Here is a 25161-nt window from a genome sequence, read left to right on the forward strand (position 1 = left end):
CACTCAGTAAATCAGTAAGAGGAGGCTTTTTTTCATGCCTCTGAACACACAAATCAAGGTCACTTGATACTGAACAAGTATCTAAACACAGACCTACTGCCTACTAAAATGCTGCTCTCGTATGTAGAAAGACAAACAGAAGGTAGGAGGAAGGGAAAGGAAGGGAAGGGAAGGGAAGGGAAGGGAAGGGAAGGGAAGGGAAGGGAAGGGAAGGGAAGGGAAGGGAAGGGAAGGGAAGGGAAGGGAAGGGAAGGGAAGGGAAGGGAAGGGAAGGGAAGGGAAGGGAAGGGAAGGGAAGGGAAGGGAAGGGAAGGGAAGGGAAGGGAAGGGAAGGGAGGAAAAATGTGCAGTTTCCAAATGGGGTAGGTATTTTTCAACACAATTATGTTCTTACAATAAGCACCTCATGTAACACTAATTGCTTATACATAGACAGAGGAATTGGGCAGTGCATTCACATCTGGATACCTACTTCCGAATACTTAAATACAGGTGACAGCAAAGCAGATCCAGTCCAAGTATAAAGACACACAGTGTACATCCTAAGAATACAGCTTTCCTGACTCATCTCTTAAAGAGCCCAAAAGCATTTACAGCAATGAACCAGAAGGCGTATCTGCTCAGATCTTTGCAAGCCCTATCAGCAAGGTTAAGGGAAATGGCTCAGAGATGCAGCCACTCCTGTCCCCAGAAGCCACATGCCTACATCTTCTCAGTCACGGTGACTGCCACTTGCTGTTAGGTGACGGCTCATCTCCCCTGCCCTTTCCTTGAGGCCAGTATTAGACGCCTCTCAACCTTGTCAAAACAACTCTATTACAGGGTTTCTAACTGGCAGATGTCTTTTCAAAGCCACTGGGAAGCCAGATACAGTGTTTGAGTGCTTGCTGGGATATTCCTTGTCTATTTGGTAAACATTTTACCTTTCCCATTTGTTTCACAGAGTCACAGAATCACAGAATTGTAGGGTCTGGATGGAACATCCAGAGATCACCAAGTCCAGCCTCCCTGCAAAGCAGGCCACGTACAGCAGGCTGCACATGTAGGCATCCAGGTGGGTCTTGAATATCTCCAGAGAATCCACAACCCCCCATGGCAGCCTGTTCCAGTGTTCTGTCACCCTCACTGTCAAGAAGTTCCTTAGCATATTGGTGTGGAACTTCCTGTGCTGCAGTTTATGGTCGTTTTCCCTTGTTCGGTCCCCACAGTCCACTGAAAAGAGGTTGGCTATGTCCCTTTGACACCCACATGGAAGACATTTATAAACATTAATAAGATCACCTCTGAGTCTTCCCTTCTCACAGCTGAACAGATCCAGGTCACTCGGTTTTTCTTCATACAGGAGATGCTCCAGGCCCTTTATCATCTTTCTGGCCTTCTTCTGGACTCTCTCCAGGAGATCCCTGTCTATTTTGTACTGGGGAGCTCAGAACTGGATAGTACTCCAGGTGATGCCTGACCAGGGCATAGTAGAGACAGATGGTCACCTCCCTTGACCTGCTGGCCATGCTCCTTTTATTGCATCCCAGGATTCTTCTGGCCTTGTTGGCAACCAGGGTTCACTGTACTCTTGAAGTCCAATCCAGCTTCATAGCAGTAAACATACCAAAGCTAATTATTAACATTTTCTAAGTTTATCACACCTTCAGTCTGTTTTGGTGTTTTGTTTTGCTTTGTTTTGTTTTGTTTTTTTGCAATACAGGTAGTACAGATCTAAACTCAGAATAAGTATCTCAGCTAGCACACTATACCCCAAAAACTTGACTATGAGCAAGGAGGATAAAACCAGAGCTCCTGATACTATCTGTTCTTAAAGGCAAAAAAACTGTAGTCAGGTAAACATATAAGTTTGGGAAGACACTGTGTCAAAGCTAAACATTGTTTTTCCATCAAGACTGAGTGCTAAAACCCAGTGTTTACTTTTCAGTTTATCTTCATTTACAAAGAACTCCGTGAATGACCAGATGAACCAGCAGCCAGATTGTTGACTCCTCATACAAGAACACAATCTATCTCTTTAGAAAAGAGAGGAAAAGAGATTTGGGAATACTGTAATAGCAGTATAACAGCAGAGCATGCTTAAAGTGCAATTTTGATTAATTATGGATGATACTTTTCATGTATATTGAAAGCTGCAACTAACGTAACAGTTTAACCTCTCCATCTATCTGATTTTCCTTTCTCATCAGCCTTAGGAAAGTGCAGCAGTGTGAAACACATGGTCCATCACATCAAGATTCAGACAAATCCTTCTCTTACAGTCTAACTCCATTTCAACTTGTAGGAGTTCTTGAAAGACTATGAAATTGTTGCCAATATGATGAGAAGCACTGGTGAGAATATATTGTCAAAACACTACTCACACATCTTAAATATAGCAAAAAGATTATTCCTTGTTTTCCAACAAAACACAGAATCACAGAATGGCTTGGGTTAAAAGGGACCTCAAAGATCATCCAGATTCAACCCCTGCTGCAGGTAGGGTTGCCAACCACTAGATCAGGCACTAATCAGGCCAAAAACACAAAATATTTCTCAGAATCAGCATTTTCCATTTATGTTGATCACTGCCACATGAGTCATAGGGTGAAGGTGCAAAAGCTAAAGAGATAAACTAATCGCCTCTAAATATAATGGTACTGGCTATCATAAAATTGTCTGCCATGCCAGCAAACAAGTACCTGGAGTAACACCAGTAATGTGTTGATCTTCCAAACAGTACTGAATAGATAATCCAACATCTAAGGCTTTTTGAGAAACAAGGCAACCAGGTGATAAAATTGGTAGTGTTTTACATTTTTTGCAGTTAATAAACTAGAAGTTTATTAGTTTTTGTATGCTGCAAGTACTTTCTGAGACTTCCACGCGGGAATCTGGTGATTAAGTTGCTGAGTGATGTGGGTGATGCTTTGTCCCTGGAGACTTTCAAGGTGAGGCTGGATCAGGCCCTGGGCAACCAGACCGAGCTGTTATTGCAGGGGAGTTGGACTAGATGACCTTTAAAGGTCTCTGCCAACAATAAGGATGTTTCTAAGTTTCTTAGTTCTACTGACATGAACAAATGATTAAAAAAAGACTTCAGGAGCCATACAAAAACATTGCAGTGCAACATCCTGTCCACATTTCTGAATCAAAAACATCTGGTTGCTTTCCTTTCTATCTCCCAGACAGATTTTCCACAAACCATTCATATCTCACAGATGAGAAAAATAATATCGAATGTGGTACATACGCCGTAACAGCAAACACCCACATCACTGTGCTCTGTGCTAACCTTAGCCTTCTTTGTAGGCTGCTACTTGTCAATTATACTTTCATGCCACGTCTTACTTTGAATGCAAGTGCTCTTGGCACCAACCTGTCACTTCTGATTTGTCAGGAAAGTAACATACATACCTGTAGCACACTATAAATAGGAACTGTCTTGAACAACACATTTATTTTCTTGCCCAAGGGTAAGCTGTCACCTGTAATGTTACAAACAAAACCTTGACTGAAAACTAACTGTCCTGAAGTATCGTGGTGACTTGGACTGAAGGAATAAAAAGTAAGATGCAGCAAGAGGATGAAAACTATGATCGTAATGATGAAGGAAAAGAAAGATAATAGCAATAACAGGGAAACTTAATTTCTTAAAAAGCAGTGATAGAAAAATATTTCATACTCTGAAATATATCTCAAATGTAGTGCATAAAGTAGCAGTGGCTCAGGGTAGACTGGGGACAACCTTATCTCCTACTACCTCAGCAGTCTGGCCTACCAGACCTGGAACAAGAACAGAGCAGTGACCTTCATCAGAAGCACTCATCATGGATTCACAACAAAGCTACATTCATGGAAAAGTTGGTAAGAAAGAAAAAGAATGTTATTAGGAATGAAAATCTGAAAACCCTACTCTCTATTTTGCCACATCCATGATGGACCTACGCAGGCCATGCTTGAAAACCTGATCAGCTTTTCCAGACAAACGATGTCCTGCTAAAAGATGCTATTTTCCCTCTTTCTTCTCTCTTCATGTGCATTCATAGTTGCAACATTTTAAAACTGACAAAATTAATAGTTTTCATGACTGGTTCAAATTACATTTTGCAGCAAATTACCTAATGATAACATTCCTCTAATAATACACTCATTAGCACAGATTTAAATCAGTTGTTGCAACTTAAGAACTGATCTAGTGGTCATAAATCGAACACTTTTCAGTCAGTTTATGCAAATGGATCCTTAAAACTGGCACTTTGAACACAGGCTCAAGGAAAAGATGCTCTATGAAAGCATGCAACCCACCTCCATTCATCCTATTTGGTTGCTGCTCTGGAGTTTGGACTTGAGGAGAATAGTAGGGCTGCTGATAAGTACTTGAAGGAAAGTGCTGGGAAGTAGGGCTTCTTCTGCAGTCCCGAATACTGGAGAAAGTCTGTGAGTGTGGGATCCCTCTCTGGAATGGGGAGCAGCGTGTGAGTCGTGGCTGTGGGGGTGGGAGGTGGTCAAATTCTTCCTCATCCTCAAGGCTGTAGCGATCGTATTCCTGGTCACTGCATGTCCCCTTCTTTCCCGAATGCAGTGATACACTCGAACTGTGTCTTGACACTGATGCTGAAGTCGAAGCATAATCTTGTCTAAGGCCTGTAAATTCCAAAAGAAGGATGATTCAGCTTCTGCTTAAGTGATCAAAACTTAACACACAATCTCTCAGACTTGGCAAGTACATGGACACATAATCTGACAGCAAGAACTGGATTTACACTATGACAAAGCTGAAGATCTGAGGTAGGATTCAGCAGATCTAACTACTGGTGTCTACCTTTCAGGTATCTAAGCTTGAATTACTTCCAATGAGACTCTTTTTAACAACATTTAAAAAAAAAAGAAACAAGAAAGAGAACACAAGCATCTCCAAATTGCACTATGTGTGAGCTGTCTCATATACTTCTCTTCAAATGGTATGAATTACCCTCAGGAGGTGCCTATTTCTCTGCCAGTGAAAAGATCACACAAATATAAGTATTTAACTATTCTAAAGTGAAGGAATCAACGCTCACTCTATTTCTTTTCCAAAGTATTATATTTATTACACTCATTATTATATTTTTATTATTGTACTTACTACTATTATTTTTATGCAAAGAAAATTATGGCAATGATATTCCTTAACATGTAATCCATGTAAATATTCTTGCTGTTCAACCTCTTTGAACCACAGTGAAATCCTGCTAAAACCTAATCACACAGAAAAGGCTCAGAGGTGACACCGTCACATTTCATATACACGCATTTTACCACCTCCTTCTCAAAATGACATGTGTTAGGAACTATCCTTCTATTAGTTCTACAGGTTTGCTCCAAGTGAAGTGAGAGGAAAGCATCCACAGCCCTTCCACTTCCCTCTTTTCCTGCTCCACAGCATACAACACAGGAAGCTTTGCACTTCCAGCATCTTAGCAATTCTGTAAATAGCTGTGAACAATGACTTAAATTTACAGAAAGCTTCCAGCTTCAACAAGTGTCTTCACTACTGTAAGGAAAATTTCTTAACATAGTTGCTTTTTTCCCTCTCAAGTGGGAGATTATTTTGCATGTGACAAGTGTATGCCTATGTGCACATATAATATTACCACTTTCTTCAGGAGTAAGTGGACAACAACTGTCATGTGTTCAAAGACTGCATGCTGATTGCTGTGACAATGTGATACAGTGATTACACAGGAAGTAGATTAGAAGAAAAACAGTTTTTCTCCTTCCAGTTTATGAATGACCTGATTTATCAGAAAGCTAAGCACCTGAAGTCTTTTTTTAAACCTTGCTCAGAAGGAGGAGAGCACAGCTGTCATTTACGTAACACATTCTTTCACCCCTATGGTAGTCACAAAACTAATTTCTTTTGATTCTTATCTCTTGCAAATAATATCAGAAAATTTCTGAGCTGTGACTACACACACTGACCAGTTGAGAATTCAGCACACTTGCTAAATTTCCCTACTGAATGTATCTACTGCTAACAAACTCATATCAAGCTCTAATGCTGACAAGTCCCGTGGCTACAGTCAGATTGGATCTCCAATTTCTTGTTCCAACTTCTTCATTTCTTGTAATCATAGAATGGCCTGGGTTGCAAAGGACCTCAAAGATCATCTAGTTTCAACCCCCTGTCATAGGAAGGGTCACCAACCACCAGACCAGAGCAACATCCAGCCTGGCCATGAATGCCTCCAGGGATGGGGCATCCACAGCCTCCTTGGAGAACTTGTTCCAGTGCTCTCTGAGTGAAAAACTTCCTCCTAATATCTAACCTAAACCTCCCCTGTTTCAGTTTAAGACCATTCCTCCTTGTCCTATCACTGTCCACCTTTGTAAACAACTGCTCCCCCTCCTTCAAGTACTGGAAGGCCACAATGCCTTCTCTTCTCCAAGCTAAGCAAGTCCAGTGTCTGAGAAACTGTAGAGAGAATTCATTTATAAAATTTATAAAAACAAAGTAATTGCAAAAAATCCATGAGTGCTGCTTAGTTTTTTCCTTTCTCACAGCACATACATACAATTATAATCACAGAATCACAGAATTGTAGGGGCAGGAAGGGACCTATAGAGATCATCAAGTCCAACCCTCCTGCAAAGACGCAGGTGACACCAAGTTGGGATGTGGTGTTGATCTGCGCAAGGGTAGGGAGGCCCTCTAAAGGGATCTGAATAGGCTGAATCGCTGGGCTGAGGTTAATGGGATGAGGTTCAACAAGGCCAAGTGCTGGGTCCTGCACTTTGGCCACAATAACCCCATGCAGCACTATGGGCTTGGGGCTGAGTGGCTGGATGACTGTGAAGAGGAAAGAGACCTGGGGGTGTTGGTCAATGCTCAGCTGAACATGAGCCGACAGTGTGCTCAGGTGGCCAAGAAGGCCAACAGCATCCTGGCCTGTATAAGAAATAGTGTGGCCAGCAGGACCAGAGAGGTGATCATCCCTCTGTACTCAGCTCTGGTGAGGCTGCATCTTGAGTACTGTGTTCAGTTTTGGGCTCCTCACTACAAGAAAGACATTGAGGCCCTGGAACATGTCCAGAGAAGGGCAACAAAACTTGTGAGGGGTCTGGAGCACCACTCTTATGAGGAGTGGCTCAGGGAGCTGGGATTGTTTAGCCTGGAAATGAGGAGGCTCAGGGGAGACCTCATTGCACTCTACAACTTCCTGAAGGAAAGCTGTGATGAGGAGGGGCTTGGCCTCTTCTGCCAGGCAACAAACAGGAACGGAGGAAATGGCCACAAGTTGTATCAGATAAAGTTTAGACTGGACATAAGAAGGAACTTTTTTTCTCAGAGAGTGGTCAGGCACTGGAATGGCTGCCCAGGGAGCTGGTGGAGCCGCCGTCCCTGGCAGTGTTCAAGCGCCTGGACAGGGAACTAGGAGATATGGCTTAGGGGTTTTCTGTAGGTATGGTAAGGGGAGGACAGTTGGACTACATGATCTTATAGGTCCTTTCCAATTTTATGATTCTATGATTCTAGGAAAGCAGGCTTCCTAGACCAGGCTACACAGGTGGGTGTCCAGTTGGGTCTTGAATGTCTCCAGAGAAGGAGACTCCACAACCTCCCTGGACAGCCTGTTTCAGTGCTCCGTCACTCTTACTGTGAAGTTCTGATACACATTTGTGCTGAACTTCTTATGCTTCAGTCCCTGTTCATTTCCCCTTGTCCTATTGCCATGTACCGCTGAAAAGAATCTGGTCTCATCCCTTTGCCTCCCGCACCATAGGTAGGACACCCAGGTCACTCAGCCATTCCTCATATGGAAGATACTGGAGGCCCTTTATCAAATTTTATTTAAATAATACAATAAGACACTATGGAACAGCTAAATAAAAATGTATTTGGTGGATATGGAGCTACTGGTCAGCAATAAATAGGAATCAGTTTTCAAACATCCAGTACTATTAACCTGAACCTGACACTGTGTACGCTTTTTGCTCGCAGATGAAGAGTTTTTCCATCTGCTGTTGAAGAGGCAACATCTTTCAGGAAATATCCAATTGACTGAGACAAGGCAGGAGCAGTTTTGACTGCAGCATGAAATCTTCCTCTGAAAAACAGTTATGAAGGAAGCCACCTACTCTCTTCCTGTAGACGGGCCATAATCTGAACATCGGTGAGGTCCTGCAGTTTGTATCCCATGGAAATAGAATCATCCTCCAGCTCTGAGGTGCTCAGCTCACTGTCTATTGATGACTGTGGGCTCAAAGGGGAATTTCTAGAAATGTAACCTAGGTAGAAAAATATAATCTTTAGTCTGTGAATATCTCTGGTCATTTTTCATTCATGAGTAACTGTTCATTATGTTACAGTAGCTTAAATTACTTTCATATAACAAACGAAAGCTTTCCGAAGCATAGCTCAGCCCAGCAACAATCAGCAAAGGGATTAGAAACTCATGAGAAGTATGTGTAGTAATGGATCGTGAATTCCTCTGCTTGTACCCAAAATAGCATTGCATAGCCCAGACAATGAATAATTTACTCAATTCAGTTCAGATAGCATAGACTTGTTAGCATACTCTATCTGCATTTGAATCCTTCTTATGATATCATGAATCTCCCTATCCTTTTCTGAAAAGCAAGTGTGCATATGTCTCTAGTTTAAGCTCAGTACTCAGATTCTATATAGTAGTTATTTACTTAAATTTTACTATTGTTTGAAATTGTTTGTAATTGTCAGAGAAATAAATGATCATAGCAATTAAGACTGAAATAGGTATTATGAAATAGGCCTCTTTTACTTTGCTGGCTTCAGGGAAGGCTCAAGATTCTATTTTTTCCTGTGAAGCAGGGAAAGTACAAACTAAACTGCAGTCACTTATACCAGCTGGCATCTGCCCAAATTAGAGAAAAATTCTTCAAATAAAAAAGCAAATTACTTCTTAATATCCTTCAAGCAACCAGAGGCTCCCTGCCTACAGGATGAAACCACTGTGGCGAAGGCTTTTAAGCTGTGCCTATATCACAGATGTGTTTGTATCCTCTAGCACAGCATCCATCCAAAATTCGCCATCAATTCAGCTGTTTTCTAACAATAACTCCAACAGAAAAGCACATGCAGGGGATTACTTTGCTTTGGAAGGATTAAAAATGTGTTTGCCTTTTTAAATTTTGAAGTTGAAGTGGTCCTCTAGGTTTTCTAACAGCTGTGCTCTTTTGGATCAGCAGTTGGAAGCTAGATAAGATATGCGAGGGCACCTGAAACTGAACTAAATGCTTTTGGATAGGAACTAAGCTGCATCCCACTGAATAGGGCAGCTCAGACATCTAGCTTACCCACAGACACCTGCACAAGGCATTATTTCACTCACAGCATTCATATTCCTCAACAGGGCTATTTGCACTGGTAAAGAAAATTGTGCACAGAGCAGCGTGGCACTGTGTCAGCACTGCTGACCTCCTCAGATCACATCTGCTTCTGCCAGCAATAAAATATTAATGATTCCTCCCCAGAGGATTATTTTCTCCACTGACACTTCAGCTTAAGAGTAGTCACAGATTGAATCCTGATACCTGTACTGAAGAAGGAAAACCCACTGGAAGTTTGTATTTTTCCTAAAACATCTCTGCCCTCTGAAGACTGGTGTGATGGTAACAGCGATGCCAGATGGAAAACAGCCTTGTTTCTGAGGGTTATTTTAATAACAGGTAAATTGCCCGTGGAAACTCATTACACAGCTGCACAAATGTTTTTGTAGACATAAAGAAGGGGCACAGTGAGGTAAAAATGAGCAGAAAAGGACCAAGCTAGAGATGGCTTAAAATGATACTGCAGCAATTATAAACTGAGGTTAACCACTGAGGAAAGCCGAGCCGTTTAGGAGCATTGGTTTCCTATGACACACTGCGTAACAAAGAAAATAACTTACACCACTAGCTAAGAGCAAAAATTTAGGACATTTTAACGAAAAATAAATCTATCTGAGATGAGAGTTTATAAAATCATCTGAACAGTGCACTGTTGTTAAATGCTAGCAAGTTATATTGAATTAAGCAATCTTGTAAGAACCATAAATGAACAAAAGGATAAGTATTACCTGTCCGTTCAGGTGTTAGTATTGCTTTACTGGAGGTTTTAGAGAAGCTGGGACTGTTAAAGCCATTGGTATATGGAGTGAGTCTTGCAACAGGACTATAAGGGAAAGCCAGGGAGACAGGTGTAGAGAAGAGGCTCCGCCATCGGCTAGCTGTTATGGATGTAAGAGAGGAGGGGGAAAAAATAGATTTATTGTTATAAATAGAAAAGGGCAATTAGTGAGAAAATTATCTAACGATAATCTCTTAATTATACATGGTTTACTTATGGCAAATGGAAAATAATGGTCTGAGTTCAGCAGCAAAACAGAGGATCAGCAGAGCCTTCTACATGCAAGATTTGTTCCAATAAGTTTTCTACTAAGTATGTGCTGTTTACTATTTTCTATGTATACAGCAATTTGGTATTTATTTATCATATATATTACTGTGAGTCAAGACACAAAACAACAAAGGAAACAAAACCCACTAACCATTACAGTTAATAGAGAAACAAATTAAATTGGTAGTGCTCTTCAAGGAATTGTTCATGGCAATCAAACATCATACTACTGAGTTACAAGTCAAATTATCAGCTGTGAAAGTTCAGAGACAACGGTAAAATACGCTTAACCATCAAGTGCTAAAAACAACTGTAATCCCATAGCAAGCTTTAAAGCTACCATGCCATTACTTCTCTTTTTCCAGTGTGGTTATATAAGCATGACATTTTTTCAAGGACCAACCAAATAATGGAACAGGGCACCTCTTTCTACAGATTGCTTACAGCAAGGTTGAAAAGCATCTGGTCTGCTCAGAAACGACACAAAGTTCAGAGTAGGCAAAAACACAAATGTTTATTTAATTCACATTTTCTTAGATCATCTAGTAACATAGGAATACATCTGTAGTGTGGTTTGGTTTGTGTGTCTCTATTATCTGTTCAAATGGTAAAACAAGCAATACCCACACAATTTTAGAATCACAGAATCATAAGGTTGGAAAGGACCTATAAGATCACCTAGTTCAACCGTCCTCCCTTTACCATACCTACAAGAAACCCCTAAACCATATCTCCTAGTTCCCTAGCCAGGCACTTCCTGAACACTGCCAGGGATGGCAACTCCATTTTAGAATAGTCAAGGACCTTTTTAGCTTCTTGTGCTGCTTTACCAGAGAGGGGCAGAGGGAGGCCAGAACCAGGACAGCTGATTCAAACTGGCCAATGGGATATCCCATACCACACAGTGTAATGCTGAACAAAAAACTGGGGGGAGCTGCCGCTGCTTGGGGACTGGCTGTGTGTCTGTCTGTGGATAGCAAGCAATTACTCTGTGCATCATTTTCCTTTGTATATTCTTTTATCATTATTATTATATCCTTTCCTTTTCTGTCCTGTTAAACTGCCTTTATGTCACCACGCAAGTTTTAGCTTTCTCTGATTTTTCCCTCATTGCTCCTGGTGGGAGCAAGCAAATGGCTGTGTGGTGCTCAGCTGCCTGCTAGGTTCAAACCACAACATATGGATATACTTACATCTAGCTCAAAAATCCATGGGATGAATGGCACTTAGAAGGTGTACTTCGCTCTGACAGATGTTGCAAACGTATCTGAAAACCCAAAGCCCTCAAAAGCCAAGTGCCTAAACATTATGGTTTGTATCACAAATCTACTGTATTGTTTGAGTTTGTTCATCCAGTTCACAGAACCATAGAATCATAGAATTGTTTGGATTGGAAGGGACATTTCATATTATCTGGTTCCAGCCCTCCTGCTATAGGCAGGAACACCTCCCTCTAGACCAGGTTGCTCAAAGCCCCATCCATCCTGGCCTTGAATGCTTCCAGGGGAGAGAAGCGCATCCACAGCCTCACTGGGAAACTTATTCCAGTGTCTCACCACCCTCACAGTAAAGAATTTCTTCCTAATATCTAGTCTAAATCTACCTTTTCTAGTTTAAAGACATTTCCCCTCATCCTGTCACTTCATGCCCTTATATAAGTCCCTCTCAAGCTTTCCTGTAGGCCTCCTTCAGGTACTGGAAGGCCACTATAATGTCTCCCCAGAGCCTTTTCCAGGCTGAAGAGCCCTCTCTGCCTGTCCTCATAGGGGAGGTGCTCCAACCCTCTGATCATCTTCGTGGCCCTCCTCTGGATCTGCTCCAACAACTCCATGTCCTTCTTTTGTTGGGGGCCCCAGAACTAAATGCAGTCTTCCAGGTGGGGTGTCGCAAGAGCAGAGTAGAGGGGAAGAATCAGCTCCCTCGATCTTGATGCAACCCAGGTTTTGGTTTTGTGTGGACTAATCAGACTTTTCTATTCTTCTCATCAGTGCTACTAAGCTTACTGCAAAGGAGATTTCTTGCTTCCACAAGGGGAATGCAGCAGTCTGCAGTGGAAGGGAAGTATGTGTAATGCTCTGCCTCTGTATGAGGGAATTAAACTACAAGAAAAGTAAGACACAAAAATGCAAATTGTGATCTTTTCTGTCACTTAACCACAGAATTACTGCAGTTCCCTAATTTTTCATGATTCTAGACCCTTCAAGCTTAAAAACCCTACAGGCCTGAGATCGTAACTAGGAACAGCACCATTGCCACTTCTAGAAAATTGCCCAATGCTTAGCAACACGACCTCTATCTCCTGATAGAGCTATTTATCTTTAACATTTATTAAAGGTAAATTTTGAAAATTTAAAAGACAAAAAGGAGAGTGAACTCTGACAATCACAGCTTTACAAAGCTGTATGTAACACAGTCACTATGGAGTGGATTAACCCACAAGCAGTCAGAACTGTAAATTAATTTGAGGCATTCACTTAAAGAAATGTGTGTGATAGAGTAGATCTAAATATCATAACCACAGCTAACAACTGTCTTGTCCATCAGATGCTATCAGTGAGGACCAAAGGATGACAGCTCCTTGTAATTCTATTTTTCTGCCTAACACAATGTCTTGTTTCATCACAGTCTGATCATTTGCCAGGCCAATTAGCTTCCAGCATGTTCTCACCCACAGATGTGGTCAACCGTACAGCACAAATAAACATCATTCATTGCTTTGTACAATCACCACTGTGAGCTGGCCCATGGAGCACAAAGCAACAGTTATAGTGACTATGTAAGCAAGAACCCACACTAAGAACATATTCAGTATTTATAGCAAAACAGATTTAGAATTACTCTTTCAACTTGTGTGTGTTCTGAAGGGAAGGCAGAGAAAGATGCCAATAAACTCTAGCAATACACTATTCTAAAATGCTCCCCGAAATCACTGGGTTCTATTTTTCAAGTATAGCCTGACAGTGCTTCAGCTTCAGCTGAGGACTGTCATTTTTTATGCATATGATTAACAGCCAAACAATAATTTAGGTTCCAACGTGCAAAAATATTTTCATTAGGTTTCAGTTGGAAATATCAAAATGAATTATATACTGAGTACTTCAACAGTATCAAGAACAGTAAGATTAGACTTAGATAAGTCTTGGGCTATGCCAAAAACATGAAAAGGTATGTAGGAAATACATATCTACACATATCTAAGCAAATATACAAAATAACGTTAAATGTATTAAATCGCAGAATAGTACAATGGATGGTCACTTTAGGATAGTTATTTTACTCCAAACTGATTCTGAGTCTGCTCTGGTTATTACAGTAAGCACTGTTAAAATACGAAAGGGTTTGTACTTTGTTAATGGTTCTCAGTGGGATTTTTCCAGAGAATGAGGAGGATATTAAGAATTAGAATGAGGCAGCACTGTGAAGACCTTTATTTTCAATTTAAAAGCCAAGTTGTTTGGCTTCAATACTTCATATATTACTAGGTGGTTTTTTGTTTGTTTGTTTGTTTTGTTTGTTTTTTTACCTAACGATCCAACTTGGGCTGCCCAGAGATGATTTAAGAAACTAATCTGCCCTTTAAAAATGAAGGAATTTTCTGACCCTTGCAGTTGGATACAAACAAGAATAATCCTGAAGACATATTGAAGGAAGAAACACCAGCTGTGGGAAGGAAAGCAGGCTTATATAAAGAATCATAAAGAGAAAAGAAGTAAAAAAATAAAATGAAATGAAATAAAATAAAATAAAATAAAATAAAATAAAATAAAATAAAATAAAATAAAATAAAATCTTTTGATTTACTGATGGGAAAGAGTCAAATTTATTAACAATTTGACTTTATGAAGCATGGAACTGTTCGCTTTTGAAACCAACACAAGGAGCTAATAATCTCTGATACATAAAAAGCAAATTGTCCCAGTCTTCAAAGTTAACAGCTACACAGTGAACGCTCAACTTTCTGGATACAATTTTCTTGGACTTGATCAAATCTTAGTAACTAGGCTGCTGACATTATACTGGGTTACATAACATCTATTATAATATTTATTAAAAGGACTTATCAAAATGTCTGCATAATTGAACGAAATCTTTCCTTTAAATAATAAAATTTGGAACAAGGTTGCCTGTTCATAACCTTAAAACATTTACTAGCATTTTAAAATTTTACTAGCATTTTATATCTGAATGATACAGTACACTAATGGAAAAACTTGGAGCAACTACATAAACACAAATACATACCACACTGACTCTTGTTAATAATCAGCTTTAATAAGTATGCAACGATTCACATGAAAACCTAAATAAGTAAACATATATATATGCATATATATATATATATAAGTGCATGGCAAGGAATGGAATAATATTAATAACTAGAACATACTCTAAGCATACATACAAAAGCCAGGGTTGAAAGTGAGGCCAAAACTGAGCATTAACATTAATGGGATCACTCATAAACTCAGACATAAGGTAAAACTGGCACCGACTGTCCATCATGTTGTTTTAATTTTGTTCAGTTAAGCAAAACAGAGACAGATCAAGTACAGCTGCTGTACACAAGATGGAGTATTAGCTAAGAATATACCAGAGCTTTCGAGAAACTAAAGGGAGTATACGTGCATTTGAAACACCCCCCTTTTTGATAATTCTGTTATGAAACTCAGCGAACAAAATTTGACAGAATTCTGTAATACAGCAACCTACTTTAACAAAAAATAATTATTTCTTTGCTATACAGACAGAATAAAGTCATAAATTACTGTGCTATATTACTGACTAAACATTAAATTATATCTGAAGTTGCTATCTAGCTCAATTAGCTTAAGTTTTATATAAGCCTTCAGGCCAGAGATCAAAATAGCTTTTATATTCAAAGCTAAAAATTAAATTGAATTGCATATATGAAGATACTTGACTCTGGTACTAATTATATGGCCTGAATAAAACCTCTTCTCTAAGCTAACAATTGAATAAGTATTTAAAATACAGTCAGTCATAGAATCATAGAATGGCTTGAATTGAAAGGGACCTCAAGGATCATCAAGCTCCAACCCCCCTGCCAGAGGCAGGGCCACTAACCTGTATATCATAGAATCATAGAACGGCCTGGGTTGAAAAGGATCACAATGATCATCTGGTTTCAACCCCCCTGCTATGTGCAGGGTTGCCAACCACCAGACCAGGCTGCCCAGAGCCACATCCAGCCTGGCCTTGAATTCCTCCACGGATGGGGCATCCATAACCTCTCTGGACAACCTGTTCCAGTGTGTCACCACCCTCTGGGTGAAAAACTTCCTCCTAATATGTAACTTAAACCTCCCTGTGTTAGTTTAAGACCATTCCCCCTTGTCCTATCACTCTCCACACTTGTAAACAGTTGTTTCCCCTCCTGTTCATACACTCCCTTCAAGTACTGGAAGGTCACAATGAGGTCCCCCTGGAGCATGCTCTAAGCTAAACAAGCCAAGTGCCCTCAACCTTTCCTCATAGTAGAGGTGCTCCAGCCCTCTGATCATCTTAGTGGCCCTCCTCTGGATCTGCTCCAAGAGCTCCACATCCTTCCTGTACTGGGGGCCCCAGGCCTGGATGTAGTACTCCTGATGGGACCTCACAAGAGCTGAGCAGAGGGAGGACAATCACCTCCCTCTCCCTGCTGGCCACCCCTTTTTTAGTGCTGCCCAAAACACAGTTGGCCTTCTGGGCTGCAAGTACACACTGCCGGCTCATATCCAGCTTCTCATCCACCAGGACACCCAGGTCCCTCTCTGCAGGGCTGCTCTCAAGGAGATCTTCCCCCAGTTTGTACAAATACCTGGGGTTGCCCTGACCCAAGTGCAACACCCTGCACTTGGCCTTATAGAACCTCATTAGGTTAACACGGGCCCACTTCTCCAGCCTTTCCCAGTAAGTCCAAAATCAGGGACACCACCACCTTCCTGGTAGCCTCAGAAGTTTCAGCAGAGACTGAGAGCTTAGTGATATGTGTCTGCAAACGCGCTGTGCCAGATTGCTCTTTACACATGTTTTGAAATGGTCAATGAAGCAAATGAGCAATAGTAAAAATGAAGACTAAGAGCAGTATGTTTCATTTAACATTTAAAAAACATCTCCCAGTATCTATCTGAACTCTACTACTTCCACGCTTTCCTCCACAATTACAAGTCCTAAAAACTTCTTCAAAAAATTACAATTTTTATCAGTTTCAACAAAACAAATTCTGGGTCCTCAACAGAAATGCTGTCACTTCTCTTTCTGTGTGCAATATAATTGACATATATTTATAAAATTGGAGGTTATTCTGGTGAATACATATATTCTCCTTTTATTGAATATTGCAGTACTGCAAACATCTCAACTTTTCAAGCATTTCACTCTTAGTTCCAGTCTCTCCCAGTCATCATCTGTGGTTGTCTCAAAGCCTTATTTAAGTATGAAACTTACAGTTTCATAACCATAGCTGTAGCTCCCTCAGCCATCCAGTCAGCATAACTGTCATCAACAAAGAGCCACATTTCATATGCTTAACGCATATTTTCACTCACATTGAATGTGTCATTGTCCAAAACTATTATTTCCCTCCACTGTCATACCCAGCTCACAAAATGCTCCTGGGGCTTGTTTGCTGTATCATCCCTTGATGTCTTGTTCCAGAGAGGCAAGGTGCCTCCTCATCCATAGATGCAATGATGAGAGAGAGATAAACTTTGTTAAGTGCTGACTGCACAAATCAGTACACAAGGGTCTCCAAAATAAAATTTCCTGTATATATTTATCCTTGAACCTTAAACCTCCACAACTAGACTGCAACAACTGAATAAATAAATTGCAACATTTTCTTAGGTTTCATTAGGATTTAGCATAAAAATCCAATGATTTCCCACATTCTTAACATAGGTCAGCTTGTAAGAAACTACATAGCATTTTCATACATTTTCATCCGGTGACCTTCTAAAAGAATGTAATTTAACTACAAAATTCTAACTGTTCGCAGCAATTTTATACACAATATACAGGATTGCTATGCAAAATAAAAAGAAATTAAAATATTCTTTCCATGCTTCTTTAAAATAATAAAGAACAATCAACTTCAACCTCAAATACATTATCAAATGTCTAATGAAAACAACTGTCACTACAGTTAGGTGACAATCACATATTAGGAGGAGCTGAGAGAATAAAGATTGTCTACTTTCCTGGGAAAAACTGAAAAATAATGTTAGCTTTAAGTGTGTGTGGCATTCACATAAAGTTCTATTTCAACAATAACATAAAAAAGAATCAATATTAGTGTAGAATGAGAAGGTAGTTCAGTTGGTTTGTATCGGTTTACTACTGTTTAAATCTATCAAACTGTAGCAACTCATATACCTCAAGATCTGCCCCAGCAAAAACAGCACAGTCCTCTTTCAAAGGAACAGTCAGGAAGCATCTACATTGCAGTATTGTCTAGGACTTTCATCCAGCACAGCAAAGCAATGTAATCAACAGTGCTGTTGAGCATGTTGCAGTTGCTGAAAAAAGACGTAAATCTAAGTAAGATTCAGGAATGCTGCACTGTGTCAGACAAATTCCACTTTTGCCAGTGATGATGTATCACTGCAGGCAGCAAAGATTTCTATATTTTTCAAGACAGATGTACAACTACGTTGTTTCAACATAATTCAGTGAAAGGTTTACCTGAAAATCGTCTCTGGACACATTACAGACTGGGAAAATGACTACACTATGTTACAATTGTATTGCACTGATTTGCAGAGAGAATCCAACCACCATTCCCCAACACAACCTTTTCATAAAAATGTTTTTTTCTAAGTGTTCAGAAGATTAGAAACAAAAAATGCAATTGAGGAGTATGAATTACATGTCTCATACAAAACTCCTACATAAAAAGTCCATCTTGCCTTCACTGTGTGCTTTTGCACCACTGGGTTTTTGTTTTTCTTTTAGTTTGTCTCTTCTTTATAGGTGAAGTATTTACTAACTAGTTCACAGACAAGCACAGAGGCTTTGTGACAAATGTAATTGTCTCACCATTCATTTTCTTACTGCATGCACAACTCCCTCTGCATGCACAGGGCCAAAAAACATATTTTCAAAGAAGTAATAGCTAACAAGCAAATCTGGCTTCCAAATTTCCTTTCATGAGATACAGGACAAGTAGTATACTGAAAAAATATCTGTTCCCTCCCCAGCTCCTGTACTCAGCTTTTGGAAATTTGTACAGACTGCTGACCTGATGTGTTTTCTGTCTGTTGGGTGGATTGTTAACCAGGATTCATAAATATACAAGCTCTCATATTTCAACTAGTTTGAAACAAGATATGATTTCCTAAGCAGAAGACACAATCTTGTAAGTATTACTACATAAAGTAATGTGGAACAAAAAAGAGATCACCCAGTCTCTTCTGCCAAACTATAATCTTTTCATTCATTAAAAGGAGAGTGTTTACACCACTTATTTTTAGAAGCCTTCTAATAGGGAATTACAAGCTTTCTAAAGTAAGGAATTCTTATCAAAGAATGCTATTGATAAAAGTTCACATGAGGAGACTACACAAATTCAAAGAAGAATCCATCAAAGGTTAGTTAATCACATAAATCAGGTATCATATCTGATTCAGTCACACTCCGAACTGGAAATACACCTGGGAGAGTGTCAGGGCAAGGGTGCATGCTGCTTCCTCTTGTTCTCAGTCTTTTCTAGTTATCTATTTATGGTACTTCTAGCCACAGGAGCCTGTGTCACACAGACATGATGAAGATGCTCTGACATACATTCGTGGCTGACCTAGTCACCACAGGACAGAATATGCTCAAAAGTGAAAGAACAGGGCATGATTCACCTCACCTCCACTGACTAAAAGGGGAGATCAGGGTGACTGGCTCAGATACAGATCTCTGCATATAGTCAAAAGAAATTCACTCTGACAGCATTCATTACAGGGAACAATAAACAGAGCTTAGAAAGAGACTTCAGAGACTGCCTTCAGTTTTCCCTATTTCCAAGCAACTGAAAAAGACAACTTCTCTGAAATGCTAGAGTGTAACAATGCTTGCAAGTATCCAACCTAAACAGCCTTCACCATCCAGAATCACAGAATCACAGAATTGTAGGGGTTGGAAGGGACCTCTAGAGATCATAGAGTCCAACCCCCCTGCCAAAGCAGGATCCCTACACCACGTCACACAGGTAGGTGTCCAGGCAGGTCTTGAATATCTCCAGAGAAGGAGACTCCACCACCTCCCTGGGCAGCCAGTTCCAAGTGTTCCGTCATCCTCACCGTAAAGTGTGTGCTCTGGTGGCGCAGTGGTTAAAGACGCCGCCTTGCAACACTGGGGCCCGGAGTTCGAATCCCCCCTGTGGCGCAAGTGGTAGTGCTGCTCTGCTACACAGAGGCTCGAATCCCAGGGGCTGGACTCGATGATCTCTAAGGTCCCTTCCAACCCGCACGAGACTATGAGACTATGATATGATAAAGAAGTTCTTGTGCACGTGATTAAAGTTCAATAGAATAAATTCCAATTAAAGTTCATAGAATCATAGAATCACCAAGGTTGGAAAAGACCTAAAAGATCATCCATTCCAACCATTCACCTATTACCAATAGCTTCTACTAAACCATGTCCCTCAGCACAACATTCAATCACTCCTTGAACATCCCCAGCGTCAGTGACTTCACCATCTCCCTGGGCAGTTCATTCCAGTGCCTCACTACCTTTTCTCAGAAGTAATATTTCCTAATGTCCATCCTGAATCTCCCCTGCCGCAGCTTGAAACCATTCCTTCTAGTCCTATCACTAATGACACAAGAGAAGAGGCAGATCCTCAGCTCACTACAACCTCCCTTCAGGAAGTTATAGAGAGCAATAAGGTCTCCCCTGAGCCTCCTCTTCTCCAGGCTGAACATTCCCAACTGCTTCAGCCTCTCCTCATAAGGCCTGTGCTCCAGACCCCTCACCAGCTTTGTTGCCCTCCTCTGAACATGTTCCAGGGCCTTGATGTCCTTCTTGCAGTGAGGGGCCCGAAACTGGACACAGTACTCAAGATGTGGCCTCACCAGTGCTGAGTACAGTTATAGTGCATCGTTCTTGGTGGTAGAGGCAGCATGAAGGAGAATCCATTCCTACAGGATGATCCTTTACCCCATCTCATTTTATCAGCTGCACTGGTACACTGCACCAGCAATTATTATTTTCCCTGAAAGATTTAATGATAAATCTGATCAATTCTGTGACCTGTATTAAGAATAACATTTTGTAGGTTTTTTTTTTTGTTTGTTTGTTTTGTTTGTTTGTTTTTTTTTAATACTAAAAAGAGTACCTCATTCTCATTTACCAGGAAAATTCTGGGAACTTATAACAAGGCATTTAAGAGAGAAATGGAGAAGGAGAAAACAGGAGCAGGAAGCTGGGGCTGCTGAAGTCAACGTTGCCTGCAAAGAAAATATTTATCAGAGAATAACCTCTATGAATCACAGAATCATAGAATGGCTTGGGTTGGAAGGGGCCTCAAAGATCACTCAGTTCTGAACCCTCTGCCACCAACAGACAGGGCCACCAACCTCCAGACCTGGCACTAGACCAGGTTTCCCAGGGTCTCATCTAACCTGTCATGAACACCTCTAAGGAAATTATGATGTGTATGAAGGTAAGTGAGATTAATTCAGTGTCTTAGAACAATTGCTTACTTACATATACAGCACAAAGCAAATCACTAGCAATTTCATCATATCTGTAACAATTAGAATAAAATAAAAAAAAAAGGTAGAATATGATAACTATCTTACAATTCCACAATTATTATGAGGATAGATACATCACCTTCCTATACAAACTACGTACCTAAAGCCTCCGAAATATCTTCCAGTGTTATCAAGTCAACTGGACAGATATCCTGTCTTGGCTCCTCCTGGCTACCAATCTGAGAGAGACATTATCAGGCCTCTGGTTAATCTAAGTCACCATATGCTGCAAGCAATGGGAAAGGATGCCATTATGTATGCTAGCAGATCTGAAAGAGCAAGAACGACATCCTTGCTGAAGAGAAAGTAGGTTACATTTACATGTAAAGAGACTGAAAGAAGATACAACCACAGAGACCTAAATTGCCTTACTTCATATTTAGTGGATCCACAAGAGACTTGCAGGACTGTTTATAACACAGAGCAGAGCAGTGTATGCGAGTGTACAGAATGAGCTCTGAGGAGACTGATACATCTACCTATGGAAATGCTGGACCATGACAAGAAACTCCACCATTAGCATAGCTTCACTGTTAGTTATTTGCATCTAGACTGGCCAGCATAACTAATTTGTTCTCATCTAGCTCAAATAATCTTGAAGAAAGCCCTATTCCATACTAATTTATGAGTGTTCATTTGTCTACCATGAAATAGGTGTCCTCACATAGACTGTCACTGAAGCCTATGAATGGAAAAGCAGCAGATTTAAGCACAGCAGTGTCTGAAATCACGGTACACATACCACTTCAATACTGCTCATGCATAATGACTGCCTCTTTGTTCACTGTTTATACAGTTTTTACTACAGTGTAGGCACCTGTGGGAAGTACTAGTAAGGCAAAGTTTACTCATGGGGTCTCTGTAGAGATGTCTAAAATCACCCTGGAGGAGCTTACAGTTAGGAACATGCTCTGACTTAGTGGCAGGAGGAGACAGTCCTTCTCAGGGGAATTTGAAGAGAGCAGTTTCTCTAGTCAAAAAACTGTCATCACAGAAGCCCTGACCCTTATCACAGTAATAATAATGGCAACGGTACCTATATCAAACATCTGTGTGATTTATCTGTTTTTTCTTAGAAATAACTATCTGCTTTGTGGTCTTTGTGTGACTTGTAGAACCTTAATTCTACAAAAGGATGAATGTTCATAATACTTTCCTAATATGTTAACAGTCATGTAAGCCTTTAGCAGAACCTACATGGTTACGCCTTCACTCCTACCATAAAATTGGAAAAACATCACTTTACTATTGAATCAGGTTAATTTTACAGTGGTAGAATTCCATGGAAATAATTCCAGTTTACCACAGCATACATAAAGGTGGTAAAGGGACTGTGAAGGTGATGAAACACTGGAACAGGTTGCCCAGAAACACTGTGGATGCACCCACCCTGGAGACGTTCAAGGCCAGGCTGGATGCGGCTCTGAGCAACCTGGTCTAGTGGGAGGCGTCCATGCCTACAGCAGACGTGCTGGAACTACATCATCTTAAAGGTCCCTTCCAACCCAAACAATTCTATGATTCTATGACTCTAAATTAATTGAATGACATACATGATGACTAAAAATTCTTACAACAGCACTTGTACGGTAGCCAATCTAATGTTTAGCCACAATGGAGTAGACTGGTAGATGTTTTGCTAAAGTTAAGTGCAATTGATTTGACTTCTAATATATGAAAATGTGAGGTCAGTCACCAATGCCAAACACTATACATTATATATACAATCCTATGGACTATATCCTAGGAGTAAACAGCTCTCAAAAGATACTTAGGAGTCATGGCATAGAAAAGTCTGAACAAAAGCTTCTTAAAAAGACACAACGCTATGAAGAAAAGAAACAAGGTGCTCATTGAGAGCATAATCACAGAAATAAATAATATTTTCATAAAGCGATGCTACCTCTGCATACCACATGGGGGAGGCTCATCTACGCCATGAAATTTTATTTCCTGTTCTCTTCTGCAGCTATAAAAAATGGGTAGTGAAAGAAAATGGGAATTAAAGTTATAATGATAATTTGGGGACTAACAAGCCGTGCGAAAGGTACACAGACTTTCAGTACCAAAATGAAATGAGAGCTTCCAAAACAGCCCAGTTTTAAAAAGATTCTCTTCCCCACAAAAAAACCATCCTCAGAGCCAAGTTCATCCATGTCCATCAATAAAGACAATCTTTCTTTTTAATTTCTATCTGGCAAGGCATCAGTATACCTTGCAGACAAAACAGTGATTTAGTGATCCACTGAATAGCAGTAAATGTGCCTGTATTTTTAGCATAACTGTCAGGGTCAAAGCTACTACTATTGCTTTCACACATACACTGCATTACAGACTGAGCTTACACTGCAAACATAAACCACGCCTGTTTTAAATAAGGCTTCTGAAATCCTCATGTAAAATTTGACAGTGTTCCTGGCTGTTAAGCCATTCGAGATGAACTGATAATCCTAGCTCAGTAGTGGGTGTGCATTAATACAGCACTTCCATTCTAAAGTGGGATGTATATCTTCTCAACAGAGATAATACGTAATACGACTTCTCTGACTATCTTTACATAAAAGACTTTAGACTGCAAATTCTGCATCTTCTCATAATTATAATGAGAACTAGAAATCAGTTCTAAGAAAACATTTAAGTAGGAAGTACATAACAGCCAACCCCCAAAAAAGAAATGAAATTCTTAAGAATAATATCTAAGAGCCATATTACAAAGGCAAGTGATATCAGTGAAGTGAACAGACTGAAGTGTCTGATCTTCTGTGCACTTTTTTGCTGTAAGAACTTTCAACCAAACACTTCTGTCTTGAAGTGCAGAGTAGAAATGTTCCAGTGCTGGAGGAAAATATTCCACTTGAAATGCAAGTACATGCTTCCAAGCAAAGTATCAAAAACCATTTTTTTTTTCCCAGTTGAAAAATACAAATCATCTTCAGTAGCTTCAGTAGCTTAGAAAATCCAGTGATACCAGCATTTGCAAAACCTCTGAGAACTGCTCAAAATTATGCAAGTGTTACAACATGTTACTTCAAATAAATGAAATCTAATAGGATATAACTCCTACGCATGTATATTTGTGCGCTCTGAGTGCTACACTTGTACTGTGGTAGAAGATTGCTATACGCATTGTCCTCTGTGATGTCATATTTGCCAAAAGGAGCTCAGGTGCTGAAAAGCATTACAAATACCCAGAAACTTGTGTTGTTAGAAACACAGAGAGAGAAAATTTGTAACATTAAGGGAAGTTCTTCACAGAGAGAGTGGTGAGGTGATGGAACAGGCTGACAGAGAGGCTGTGGGTGCCCTGTCCCTAGAGGTGTTCAAGGCCAGGTTGGATGGAGCCCTGGACAGCCTGGTCTACTATTAAATGTGGAGGTTGGTGGCCCTGCATGTGGCAGGGGGTTGGAACTTGATGATCCTTGGGGTCCCTTCCAACCCAAGCCATTCTATAATTCTATGACTCATGCTATGAAACGAATCAGGCCTGCCACTTCTTTCATTCCTTCAAGAGACTTAGAAATTTATTTATGATGGAAACAGCAATCCTATTGTCTGCAGGCTTCAAGACATTGTCACTTGCAGCTCCAGAAGGATTTCATGTAAAATTTTAATCTCCATTACATATGAAATACAAGAATGAGAAAGCTCTGTTAGACCTAATTAATCCTGTCCTGATCACCATAACATGCACCTCTGACAAATCAATGTACATGAAATAAACAACATCTTGCCATGCAAAACAGCATTGGATTCTGCTCAAGGACACAAAATACTATCAACAATTTACAGTATTTCTTGTTTGCTTAAGCTGTTAACTGACCATGGTGTAAAAGTTCTTTATAGCTGCAATTTTTAGCAGTTGATTAAATATGTAGCATATCTTAAATATATCAAAATAAATTACTTCATGGTGAGTTCTTCGAAAGAGTAAAGAGAATGAGAAGTACAGAAGTACCTGGTTCTGTGTAAGACAGAAGCTTCATAATCAAGTAAAATGTTCTGTCTGGGGCCCTGTCAGCTAAGATTTTTTACAGA

The 25161-nt window shown here is 40.2% G+C and overlaps 1 protein-coding gene and 1 pseudogene across 7 annotated transcripts in view; one reads left to right on the plus strand and one right to left on the minus strand.

The window, feature by feature from the left end:
• The window catches only part of SLAIN1 (SLAIN family member 1), a 43867-nt gene that overhangs the window by 11097 nt on the left and 7609 nt on the right, over positions 1 to 25161 (minus strand). For 2 of the 6 annotated variants that reach the window (XM_085553364.1, XM_085553343.1), the window contains exons 3-5: positions 10059 to 10208; positions 8101 to 8250; positions 4288 to 4626 (exon numbers count right to left, since the gene is read on the minus strand). In XM_085553364.1, coding sequence (XP_085409490.1) covers positions 4288 to 4626; positions 8101 to 8250; positions 10059 to 10208 — 639 coding nt within the window. The remainder of the gene's footprint in view (positions 1 to 4287; positions 4627 to 8100; positions 8251 to 10058; positions 10209 to 25161) is intronic. The other 4 variants (XM_085553370.1, XM_085553378.1, XM_015851597.3 and 1 more) reach the window with 3 other exon arrangements.
• LOC146762756 (uncharacterized) lies at positions 5866 to 7198 on the plus strand (annotated as a pseudogene). Its single transcript, XR_014932389.1, has one exon. The product of XR_014932389.1 is annotated as an uncharacterized LOC146762756 (transcript).

This window comes from Coturnix japonica, chromosome 1, assembly GCF_054131305.1.
Source record: "Coturnix japonica strain WE chromosome 1, WE-NBRP24, whole genome shotgun sequence".
Lineage (NCBI taxonomy): Eukaryota > Metazoa > Chordata > Aves > Galliformes > Phasianidae > Coturnix > Coturnix japonica.